Below are 13,221 nucleotides of genomic sequence, written 5' to 3'. Positions count from 1 at the left end.
CGTGAATGAAAGACGGAGTGTCAGCTAGCACAGTGATCAGTCAGATTTGCCTCTCTGGCATACTAACAGCCCATTTCACTATTCATGATCATCCAGGACACAGGGACATGTTGTGTGGAGTTAAAAATGAGAGATTTCTTCCTTGAAAATTAATTATTCTACATACATATAAACAGGTCTCTTGGGTTAATAATAAACTCATAGATATAGCTGCACAAAAGAATCAAAAGGGCATTTAAATATTGCATTTAATTTAGTTATTTTTCATAATGGAAACATTTTATTAACCAACCATAGAAATGAGATAATGGAAAATATGAGGTCATCTCGTCCATTTTCTTCAAGGGCTACACTGTTCTGTATGCACCCACCCACCCTCTGCTCCACCCCCTGTTGAGTCTTATTAAATGTCTTTATTTTAATAATCTATCTATCAAAAGAACTTAATAGATGAGCAGAAGGAATTCATCAGTTGTACCATACATTCAAAAGATTAGTGACACTGTACAGATTGCATAGAAAATAAAACTTGGGGCAAAGTCAGACACTGCTGATCCAGATTTATCAAGCACTGTACAAATTATGTTTTTAATTTTAATTTTTTCTTTTTTTACTGGTCTTAGTTAGGGCTTTGGGCCTGCACGCTATCCCTGAGCTTCTTTTGTTCAAGGCAAGCACTCTACCACTTGAGCCACAGCACCACTACCAGCTTTTTTGAATAGTTTATTGGAGATAAGAATCTCTCAGACTTTCCTGTCCAGGCTGGCTATGAACCATGATCCTCATATCTCAGCCTCCTGAGTAGGTAGGATTATAGGTGTGGGTCACTGGCATCTGACCTTTCTTTTCTTTTCTTCTTCTTTTGTGGCTGTGCTTTGGCTTGAACCAAGAGCCTTGAGCTCTTGCTCATTCATGACTGGCGTTCTACTACTTGAACCATGCCTCCAATTCCATAAACAAATCATGTCTTCAGTAGTATCACATAACTACACAACTTCATAAGGGCGTATTTGTGGGATTTTGAATTTTAATGATTATTTCCTTGGAATTATTGGGTATTCCCAATTGCAGAGAACACTGTGAGGTAAATATTAATCTCCTTATGTTTTCTTTTTTTTTTTTTTTTGGTTGGTCGTGGGGCTTGAACTCTGGGCTTGGGTGCTGCCTCTGTGCTCTTCAGCTCAAGGCGAGCACTCTACCACTTGAGCCACAGTGCCACTTCTAGTGGTTTATTGGAGATAAGGGTCTCACGGACTTTCCTGCCCTGGCTGGCTTTGAACAGTGATCCTCAGATCTCAGTCTCCTGAGTAGCTAGGATTACAGGCATGAGCCACTGGTGCCCGGCTCTCTCCTTGTTTTTTTATACCTGATTATCTTGGGGGGGGGGGGGAAAGCTTATTTTTTGTTTTCATCACATTTGGAATTTTCTTTAATGATCAATAATATAAAAATCACTGTCAATTGAGTATTCACTTTTTTATTTTTATTTTTGTAGGTCCTGGGGCTTAAACTCTGGGCCTGGGTGCTATCCCTGAGCTCATCAGCTCAAGGTAAGTACTCTCACTATTTGAGCCACAGCGCCACTTCTGGTTTTCTGGTGCTTAATTGGAAATAAGAGTCTCACGGACTTTCCTTCTTGGGCTGGCTTTGAGCCGTGATCCTCAGATCTCAGCCTCCAGAGTAGCTAGGATTACAGGCATGAACCACGGTGCCCGGATCTAATTGAGTATTTTCTGTGGGCCAGATATTACTTAGGTACTCATACAATAGTTATGCAACATTCATACTCCTACCATATTTACAAATATGTTTCCCCACAGGAAAATTGAAGCCAAGAGGTTAAGTGCATTGCCTAAAAGTCTCCCATGGCTGAATGACAGGGTCCTGATGAGAGCACAGTTCAGGTATAGTTACAGGATATGAGACCGTCTCCTCCAGTTTGTGTGAAGAAAAGAAATGTACTTGTGGAGATCCTTTAATACAGAGACCATCTGCAATTTCCCTGGGGGTAGGAAGGCTGCATCTAAAAAAGAAAAAATCAAAGTCAATCAAAACAAAACCTTCAGAAGCCTGCTGTGGTCTAGGAATGGACTGGACTGGGCTGGGAAGTTTGTTACACGGAGAGAAATAGTGTAAATGCTTTGTTCAGTGATAAATCTTTATTATCTTTAGGTAGTTGTATGAAGGGAATTTGATTCAACGTATCAGTTCATAGCTACAATGCATCTTGATCAATGTCACCTCTAAGCTGAGCTTTTCTAAAGACAGGAAGGGAAGAGGGTTTTAGAGAAGAAAGCCTCCTATGGGAAATGAATCCGAGAGAGCACTGGGGCTCCATAGTAAGTCTCTGTTGTCTATACTGAGGGAAAGGGAGAGTAAAGTCAACAGGGGCAGTCCTATTCTGAACCACGGAAAAATGCAAACATAAACCATGCTGAGTTGGGGAAAACCGGCCATAACTTTAAAAGCAGCCCACCCCCCACAACCATACAATACAGAACAACAAACATACAACCCCCAAACAAACAAACGATAACAAAACTGTAAAGGAACTAAGCCTATACCTAGAAGGCAAACCCATCCCCAAACCAAGGATGGGAAAGAATTATATCAACAATTGAAATTGGAACATTCAACCTTGAACTACCAGGCTGTGACTGTTCCGTCTGATTAATTAAGGTGAAGGTGATGATGGAAATACCAGCTGGGGAGCGTTTTGCCCAAAGATAAATTTGTCCCTCTGTATCTCTGCAAGACAGCAGGGAGGTGTGTGTTTGGAGCTAAATTAATTTGATTTACATCACGCCATGGTAACTTCTGTTCCCTTTCCCTGCTGTCAGATGCCTTCGCTGGCTCTCCCCTCTCCTTCTTCACCCCCACACGTTTCATAACACGGAGGGAAAGCAATGGGTTTGGCTTCAGGCAGAATTTAGAAATGGAAGAACTCTAATTTGATTATTCTGCGTTTCAGTGCTATTCTCTCCCCCTCTCTCGCGCGCGGCGCTCCCTCCCCGCTTCTTTCTTGAGGGAGAGAAGTTGTAAACCGGAGCCCAAGGATGATCTATTTTTATATGGTGCTCCATGGCACAAACGGCTCGGCGATCCGAACTTGCTCGGTGTAGAGAGCCTGGCAGGCCCCCTGCCCTCCTCGGGCGCCGCTCCAGTAATACTAACACCATGACATGCAATGATGGCCCGGGGTCCTTTGGCAACGTGCTCTTGCGGGCCTGGGACCTCGGTCTTCCCCAGGGTCTGCAGGCCGGTGGCGCGGGGCGAGGGCGCCTCTTGAGGGTCCCCTGCCCGGTGGGGCGGCTCACCGCAGCCTTGGGTCGCGGCGGTGGCCGGGCGCGCCTGGCTGGGCGGGATAAGGTTACGCCGGGGCCGGTCGGGAGGCAGGGAGGCGGGTCGGAGCCTGTGCCCCCAGCCCGCTGGGGAGTTCCCCGCCATCGGCAGCTCGGGTCCCCATCCCCGCTAGCTACCCATCGGTCAGCATCGATCTGGAGCTGCCCGCCCGGGACCCTGAGCGCCCCTCGGACCCCGGGCCCCGCCATGGCCAGGGAGAGGCCACCCGGCCGGGGCCGCGGCATCCTGCGCCGGTGGCTGCTCGGCGCCGCGCTGCTGCTGCTGCTGCTGGGCCTGCGGCTCTGCCTGGAGCTGCGCCGCGCGGGGTCGGGACCCCCAGCCCGCAGCGCCCCACCGGGCCCGGCTCCCCGGCCTCCGGGGCCGCACCTGCTGCCCCCGCTGGGCCCGCCGCGGGGTGCCAGCAGGAGGCAGGTGACCTACGTGCGCAGTGGGCGCCGAGTGCCCCCCGCGCCCACGCCCGGCTGCTGCGCCCCGCGCGGGCGCCCCCGCACGAAGGTCAGTTCCAGACCGCGCAGCTCTGGGCCTTGGAGCAGAGGCCCTCGGCTCAGCCCGTCCTAGGTGGCTTCCGGGGGCGGCAGGGGCGAGGGCGGGGGGGGGGGGGCTCAACCAGGCCTGGCAGGTCGCCCCTACAGCCACCTCCAGCAGCGGCTGCTTCCCTCTTCTAATCTGCGCTACCTTGGGCGTCTTCACTGGTGGCAGCCTTCAATACCCCGCTGGAATGCAGTGGTTCTGAGCGGAGCAGCTCCCTGCTAGACGCAAGCCCTGTTTGCTGAGCATCCTTCTAGGCACTTCGAGGATAGGAAGGGGAAGGAACAAAGAAAGGAGTTGTGGTTGCTGCTTTTGTGCTGCTGCGTGTCTCTGTTTTCCTCATTTCCCCATCGTGGGGCTTGGACAAAGCTGAGTGGGCAGCCCACTCATGAAAGGCTTGTCCACTACCTCGCAGGTGTAAAGAAGAGCCACGTTCTAGCTGAATTTCTCTGATGTCTCCCCAGGCGTTGGAAGGATGGTTGTGGTAGGGCGAGAAGTCAAGCCCCTACACCACTGCTAATGGGAACTTAATTGGGTCCTGAGGACTGAATCATAACGTGCGTTTGTCTTAGAACGCTGGACGGTGTTTTTCTTCCTACCTCATTAACTTCTTGCCCTACCCTTCATTGACTAGTCCAATTTTAACCTCTGATTGTTAAGTCTCTGGCCTCCCATCGTCCCTTTTGGAGCTCGTTAAATTTATATGGCACTTAGGAGTGGAAAGATGAACAATTGCAGGTACGAGCCTGCCTAGTCCTTACCATCACGCCTGCTTCCAACCCCATCCTCTGAAACAATCTCTATCTGAAGTATGGTATTTCCCCCCCCCCCCATCCCCCAACTTCTGATGCCCAACTTCTAACCTACTTTTCAAACATTCCCCACTCTTCCTGACACTTCTTTCCTCCCCCTGCCCCTTCTTCTTCCCTTCCCTGCCTTTCTTCTTCCCACCCACTGCTGTTTCTTTCCAGGCCACCCCATGTTATCTCCGAGAAACTCAATTCTTTTTCTTGTCTCTTCCTATATAAAGTCTTAATTAAGCTTTTCTAAAAGAAAGCAGTCATCTCCTTCACATGTTGCTCATGTGCTTTCCAAGAGCATTCGACACTCTTGCTCAGAGCTTTTCAGATAGGCCATAGTACCTGGGGGTACAACATGAGTTCCAAGTCCAGGCTTTTAGCAGACATGACCAGTGGTGAGACCAGTCCTGTAGTTTAAATGCATTCCTTTAGACAACTGAAAGGAGAGTCAGGAACAAGGAGAGGATGTTGAGGTAAGGATTTGCTATTTCTTTTGTGGATGTGCTCAGATGTCCTTCATCCCACTCTGTACTTTTCCTTGAATTAAACAATTCACAGCCAATATCTATCGTTTCTGCTTATCCTCTTAAGTTGTTGTCTGCACTTCAGCAACAGCATTGATAGCTAGAGTCTACAAATGGCAAGGTTTGGAATGCATGGAGTTGGAGGTTCACTGAAGGACAAGTTCACTTCCTGGGAGACTCTGCAGTGATACAGGCTGGAGATGGGGTGGGTGGCAATTGTGGAGGTGGTAAGAAGTATTTGGAAGGAGCAGTGAGTTTCTATTTGTTTCACTTTTAGTAGATGAATCCAAAGGAAGATATATTAAGCTTGAGATATCTGTCAGACATTCAAGTGAAAATGTCAGCTGGGGCTTAGAGGTAATGTCAAAGTTGAGTAGTGATTTGGGGGTCATTATGTACAAGTTACGCTAGAATTATGAGACTTTCTGAGACCAACTAGGGACTATGTGTGGCTAATAGACAGGAGGCCTTAGTCTGTGGATCTACCTTATTGGTGCTAAATTAGAGATAGGCATAGATGTACATGTCTGTAATCCCAGCATTAGGACATGCCTAGCATGTTATAGGCACTGAATAATGGTAGCCTTAGTTTTCACTAAATGTTCTCGGGTTTTGAACCTTTGCTATCCCTCAAATGTAATTTGGTATGGCCTATTTCCATTCTTTTGGTTTATGTTGATTTCTTCCATTTGGTTTATGTTGATGGCTTCCATTCTGTTGCCTTACATCCTCTTATGTTTCCATCCTTGAATAGTCCCAGCATGGTTCATTGATCCTATCACCCTACTTCTAAGACTATCTCTTCCCAGGTTTGAGATGATTAACAGCCAGTATTTTTTGTGAGTTGTGAGTTGCTTTGTTCATGTTGAGACCTGAAAATCCACTTCAGATAGAAAGTTTTGTCTCCATAGTTGTTCTCATTGTCAACGATGCATTTCCAGTAGTGACCTCTAGTAAATGCTTACTTCACCAGAACCAATGTGTAAAACTCTAATGATCTTTACCACTTTAGTCTGTTATGCAACTGTCTTTTGTTAAAATATATAGGAAAATGCGAAGCAGTAGTGATTCATGCGTGTATTACTAGCTACTTTGGAGTCTGAAGGACGGTGGTTTGAAGTTAGTCTGGGCAGAAAAGTCCACTAGACTCCATCTTCAAAATGACCAGCAAAATAGAGGGGGAGGTGTGGTTCAAGTGGTAGAGCACCAGCAGTAAGAAAGAAACCCATGCAAGTGTAAGGTCCTGAGCTTAAGCCCATACACACACACATACACACACACACACACACACACACACACACACACACACACACACACACACAAGAAAGAAATGAGCTTAGTCCATTATAAATGTATTAAGTTCTTAACTTCTGATAGAAAAAAAAATTTCTCTCAATTTCCTTTTCTCTAGTTACTTGTTCAAAATGTATATCTAACTATCCCCAAGTTCCTAGACAGCAAGGACCTTGAATTTGGTCCCATTCTTTCCCAGTTGAATTAAAATATTCCTGAAACTGGAAAGACCAGTTATCTAATCTGTCTTCCCATTTCTGGGAAGAGTGCTCAATATCTTATATCTCTCTGGAGACAGAGCCTTAGAACAAGACATGGTATCATACATGCTATACACACCATTAAGTAATTAAATGAACTTTGGAAGTTATTTGTTAAACTTCATGAACTTTATTTTATTTTAATTTTGTTTCTTGAAAATACCGATGAACAATTTTATGAGCTTTCTTGGTTCTTTTGCCCTAGGCACCTACCAGATTGGTAAAGCAGAGCAAGTTCCGTTCTATTTTGAGGACCACTTTCTGGGTGGATGAAAACCTGCGTGAAATAATTGGGTTGCTGAATATTTCTTGTCACCATGTTCCCTTCGCAGGTGTTAGAGGCACAAAAAAAATTCAGCAATTATACTGCCACTTTAATCATAGCTTGTGCTACTCTTGGAGCAAAGAATCTGTTATTGAAAAGAGAAGTCGGGTATAGGCCTCAGGTAGTTCTTTTTCTCTCATTTCCTTTGTTCACCACATAGGTACTTGCTGTACATGCTAAGAACTCTTGCCCTTCAGGAATCCTAGTCTTGGAGCCTTGTGAGATGAGGCAAATGGGAGTTACTGGTAAATGCTACCCATTTTGATTGGCTCTATCCCTGAGCATATATATTCTTGAATATACAGACTCAAAGCCTTCCCTCAGAGTTCTTAATCTCCAAATTTTGCATGCCACACATGCGTAAGGAAGTACTAGGATCCCTTTTCTTTCCATTCTCTATTTTCTATTTGTACTTCTATCTATCAGTTTTTTTCTTTTTTAAAATAGACATCACTGGTTCCCATAAATAATGCTCTTTGTGGTGGGGTGGTAATGGAAGACTGAACATGGTGTACCTGACCTTTGCTTTCTTAGGCTGTTCTTGGGTGCATGCTGTATGTCATATAGGCTGCCATTCCACCTAAAAGACAGCAGTTTTTAAATTCCAGGGCTAATTTACATAAGAGAGACACTCAGAGGCCATGCTTCCTGGAGAAATGTCTTCTGTCTTATCAGAGATATGTTACTTGACATTTCATGTTGGCTACGAAAATGACTTCTGAGTCACTGCGCTACAGAACCTAGCATTGTGTTGGCATGGCTTGTTAGTTACAGAGCCTTTGGAACAGTGTGTCAGGGGGTGGAGGGGAAAGCTGTTTCCTCTTCTTCTGAAAAACCATATGGCAAAGTTTGGTCTTTTACATGTCTTGTCATCCTCTTCTTAGTTTTCTCCTTCTGTGATCATCAGAAAGAAGGCAAAGTGGCGTAACGTGTCCCGCCCCATAGTCAAGTACCCTAAGAGTCTTTTTTTTTCTTTACAAAAGGCTTGAAAGTAGGCTTAGACTCCTGGTGAAATAGGGCCCAGCAGTAGTGTGCAGCCCCTTTGGATTTTTGCATATGTACCTACACTTCTCCTTAGAGATCTGCATGACTCAGTCCTCTCCCACTGTCTGCAGGAGGCAAAGCATTTTTTCCTTTTAAACCAAGTCAGTTGTGGAGGGAATTGAATGAGCTCCAGCAATATGTGGGTGTTAAATAGCAGCAGTTGCTTAGTTTCATAAAGAAAAGCAGGTTTTGATTACAACTTTGATGTACCTTTGATGGGGACTGGGTCTCTCTCTGCACTCCAGCTAGATAGACCCTGCAGTTTGTTTCTCAGAGTGTGTTTTGCAGGGAAAGGAACTGCTAATAGAAGCTCTTATTGTTTTTCAACAACGAGTGGTAGAAATTTTAGCTTTTTGTGTGTAATTTGTCCAGTCCGTTTTCTCTAAGGAAGGGATGTTTTGTCAGTTTTCTTGAATTGAATTGGCTTTTAATCTGTGAAGAGAGTCAGGGTCTCATAGTTTAACCAGAAACATATCTACAATGCTAGGCATCTGACTTTTTCCATTTGTGCCATGATGCCTTTGGAATCCTTGTGATTCTAAGGAGTTTGGCTCTTTTTGTTCTGTGATGCATAGAAAGAAACAAGAGCTTGGATCTTTTCTCTAGATATCTCACCCAGGTCCTAATTGAGGGTAGGGAAATGTGTTGTCTGACAAGCATTTCTAGCTTGCTCAAATGATTGAAAGAAAATCAAATTTTAGGAACTTTCTAATCTAAGGCCATTTGTAATTTAAACTATTAGCAAACTGGGTTGCTAGTTGATAGCTCAGGAGATTTAGCTAGCCTATGAATTTTTGTTTGAGTCAGTCCTGTGTCTTCAAATATCTCTCTCTTGGCTGGGATTGAATGCATGCATACTAGGCAAACACTCTCATCCTGAGCATTATTCCAAGCCCAGATGTTCTCAAAATCAGCACTTATTTTCCTAAAATGTGACAGGTGAGGGGAATGATGCTTGGCTTGTTGGTAGTGTGACATATAACAGGTTTAGAGAAGCAGAAGGGCTTCTGAATAATTCCTTTTGAGAACGATGTAACCAAGGCTGGAGCTGGATATTGGAGAGGGTGAGTTTGTAAGGAAATATATTTAGTTAATGTAATCTACATAAAGCTATTTTAGCTGTAAACAAGGAAAATGGACTCTGTCCCAGTTTAAGCAAAAAGAAGAGAAGATAAGAAATAAAGAAATATACTGGGTTAGGTGCTAGTGGCTCATCCCTGTAATTCTAGCTATTCAGGAGGTTGAGATCTGAGCATTGTGGTTGAAGGCAGCCTGGGCAGGGAAATCTGTGAGACTCTTATCTCCAATAAACCACCAAAAAGTGAGAAGTAGAGCTGTGCATCAAGTAGAAGAGCACTAGCCTTGAACACAAAATCTTAGGGACAATGCTCCAAGTTCAAGCCACTAGCACAAAAAACAAGCAAGAGAGAAAAGAAGGAAGGAAGGAAAGAAGGAAGGAAGGAAGGAAGGAAGGAAGGAAGGAAGGAAGGAAGGAAAGAAAGCTTAGAAAGGTTCTGGGAGGAAATGGAAGAGTAGCAGGAGCCAAGAGAGTTCTGGAACTTGATTATGGATCAAAACAAGCCCAAAGATCTTAGTGATCCATACTGCCTATTGCCACAAGTGCAGTGGATATTTATTATTTTGACAGTGTACCTTTAAGTATCTTTTTGTGTTTGAGGAATTCTTTACCTTTTTAAGAAAAAAGGGATAACATATCCTGCATCTAGAGTGCCCTCATGGGCTTAGGCATTCAGACAGCTGATGAGTGTTCAGATTGTACCTTGGAGATGTAAAGAGGCAGATGGACTGGGCCCAGGGAAAGCCAGGGAAGCCCAGTGGCTGGGGTTCTAGCAGTGGCGAGTGAGCCATACACAGCACCAAGGCCATGTAGTCTACCTTGCCTGTGCAGAGATGTGTCTCCTGCCCTTGAGGGCCTGTAAGCTAATAAATCTTTAATCAATTTCCTCTCTACTTAACTAGCCTGAGTAGTTTCTATTGTTTACATCTAATCACCTTGACAGACCAATAAATTAGAACAGGCACTTGGAAACTTACCACTATAGCTTTCCCTTTGCAATTCTGCTTAGGTCTATTTAATTCAAGATTTGGAACATGATGATCAGGAGGTCAAGCGAACTATGGCTTAAGAACCTCCCCAACAAGGTAATGACATTCAGCTTCAGATTCTGAATTACACAAACCTGCTTGCTCATCACTAGAGACATCAAGTTCAGCTTCATGGTTCTGTATACCTCCAGTCCCGGAAACAAAGATGTGGTTTCGGTCACTTTCACAAACAATATCCAATCTCAGGGCTCATGTTGATGTAGGTTCATCTTCTGGGGCCATGTATTTGCTGTGGACTGGTGGATGGGTGCTGCTCTGTGTTGTCCTTGGTTTCCCAGGCTGGCAGTACAGCCATCTGTCTACTTGCTGGTCACTGTGCCAGAAGGGTTAGTGCTCTGCAGGGTCTTGCCTGCCACCACTCTTGTTCACAGCCCACCAGCCAAGTGCCCATTGTTGCAGAGTCTCTCTCTTCCTCCCAAGGCCAGAGGTGCCAGAAGTCAGAGCCAAACATGTTTGGCCAGCCAACTGTGGCCAACACAGCATGGTGACCCTTCCATCATGGATGCTTGGATGTGGTCTGGGTCGTGTTGCAGGTTTGTGCTTTGTACACTTCACCGAATCTGAGCATTTTGACAATACTGAATAAAATCACGGTTGGCTCTTTTCAGAGGGATGAGATCTAAAATGAAGCAGATGTCTGAATTAAGCATCACTGTGAAATGAAACCAGAATTGATTTACATCTTGCAAACAGTGCTGGGGTGCATCCTGCAGTTTGTTAAATGCAATGATTCATATTGACATTGTTTATGTGAGATTCTTTGCACACGGCAAAGATAGTCTGCCAGACGTTTTTTCCTGGGAAAAGGGGGTGGGGAGAAGCAAGTCATTTGAATAAATAAATCCATGAATGTAAATGAGCTGAAGGCTTCTGATGAGAGGAGTCAATGCCATGGGTAAAGCCATCTTCATGGAGGCTACTTACTCATTCCCACTTGGAGCTAGTTGAAAGGATTCCAAATGTGTTTACAGAAATCTAGCCCCAAATCAGAGGAATATGCAAGTTGTATAGCATTTGCTCCCTGCACAATCTGACATCAAGCAATTTTCGTCTGCGTTTCATCTACTTTGAGTAGAGCACAATAAATCACTTAAGAAATCTTAATTAGCAAAATACATGCTTATTGGGCTCAGAGTGATTAGGTTGTAGAAAGCTGCTTCTTCAGTCAGCAGTTTTGGGAGTAGAACATGGGCAAAGTCAGCGAAGGTAATGCATGAGATCCTTGGACATCTGTTTATATACATTTATAACAGTCATAAAAATACTTTAGTTCATATAGGCTGTCTGTAAAATGGGCTTCAGACTTTCTCTCTCTCTCTCTCTTCTGTCTCTCAGATCTTGATACTGCAACCTTCACCATTTTTGTAGCTGGAATTACAGGTACAAATCACCATACCCAGCTCTTATATTATTTGTTTACTTACTTATGTATTTGTTGGTTGTGTGCTTTGGAATTAGGGCCTGGGTGCTGTTCCTGAGACTCTTTTTTTTAAAAATAAGTTTTGTATTGTGAAAATACTGTACAGAGGGGTTACAGTTACATGAGCAAGATAATGAGTACATTTCTTATCCAGCATTGTTATCTCCAATTAACCACCAAAAACTGGAAGTGGTGCTGTGGCTCAGTTGCTAGAGCACTAGCCTTGAGCACAAAGAGGCTCTGGGATTTTCAGCTTTTTGAAATAGGAGTTTACCTCAAAGGAATATTTATGTCTGTTTACTCACTAACTGGCTACTCTATTACTTTAGTTCAAGGCTTTAAAAAATTATTCCATTGCTATACTTCTTATCACACACTGTAGGATTATTTGGCAGATTACAGTTTGAAAAGCAGATGATCTCATTACTTCCGGCTTCTGAAGTCTCCTTTTCTCTCAATATTTACATGAAAATGGTTTGAGTCACACACTAGTGGAACTTCATAGCTTTACTTCTATCCTATACTCAGAAAATGTTCAGTCCCTTTTATCTGAATTCCTGTTGCAAGCTCATTGTCTTACTCTGGCTTGGACGACCCACTTTCATCTTCCCGAGTGGTACCACACAGGCCCTACTGAAAGTCTCAGGAGAATAGAAGGAGATAGCAATGGAATAACAAAATAGGTATCAATAGCAACAACAAAACACATACCAATCTAAAATCAATGCCTTGAAGTTTTCCTGGCTGTTGAGATTTCCTGCTGGCTATTTCCCTTCTAAGGCTCCTGCATCCTTGTTCTTATCTTTTCTCTCTTTCTTTTCTTTCTTTGCCTTCCTTCCTTCCTTCTTTCCTTCCTCCCTCTTCCTTCCTTCCTTCCTTTCTTTCTTTCTTTCTTTCTTTCTTTCTTTCTTTCTTTCTTTCTTTCTTTCTTTCTTTCTTTCTTTCTTTCTTTCTTTCTTTCTTTCTTTCTTTCTTTCTTTCCTTCTTTCCTTCTTTCTGCTTGAACTCTGGGCCTGGGTACTATCCCTGAGCTCTTCAGCTCAAGGCTAGTGTTCTACCACTTGAGCCACAGTGCCACTTCTGGTTTTTGAGTGGTTAATTGGAGGTAAGAGTCTCAGAGGGACTTTTCTCCCAGGGTTGGCTTTGAATCACGATCCTTGGATCTCAGCCTCCCGAATAGCTAGGATTACAGGTGTGAACCACCCATACCCAGCTCCTGCCTTTTCTTATATACACATCAATCCCTTTCTTCCATTACTGAGTCTTTAAATCTCTACCGCTGGCCCTACTTTTTTGAGTTCCTAGCAAACAAATCCTAACGTGTGTCCCTTAAAAAAACAACAACAACAAAACTTGGGCAATTTAGCTTGCTTTGTTTTCCCCTCTCCTTGCAGGCCTGGCCCAAAGATGAGATGTGCCACTTAGAAGGCAAAATTGGCAGCTAGACTTTATTTTCAATAATCATGTTTTCTCTACTACTTGTCAAGCTATGTAATGTACTCAGCTCAGTACCTTGGACATGGTAAGCACTTAGTGT

General features: G+C 44.1%; 1 protein-coding gene across 1 annotated transcript in view; it reads left to right on the top strand.

Moving 5' to 3' along the window:
* Positions 1–3,549: 3,549 nt before the first annotated feature.
* Positions 3,550–13,221, top strand: part of Mettl24 (methyltransferase like 24) — a 95,729-nt gene continuing 86,057 nt past the window's right edge. Inside the window, exon 1 of the mRNA XM_042687352.1 lies at positions 3,550–3,858. Coding sequence (XP_042543286.1) covers positions 3,550–3,858 — 309 coding nt within the window. The remainder of the gene's footprint in view (positions 3,859–13,221) is intronic.

Source organism: Dipodomys spectabilis, unplaced genomic scaffold (assembly GCF_019054845.1).
Source record: "Dipodomys spectabilis isolate Male_0828 unplaced genomic scaffold, ASM1905484v1 ptg000001l, whole genome shotgun sequence".
Classification (NCBI taxonomy): domain Eukaryota; kingdom Metazoa; phylum Chordata; class Mammalia; order Rodentia; family Heteromyidae; genus Dipodomys; species Dipodomys spectabilis.
Note: the sequence above shows the minus strand (reverse complement) of the source record. Positions and strands in the feature narration are given on the sequence as shown.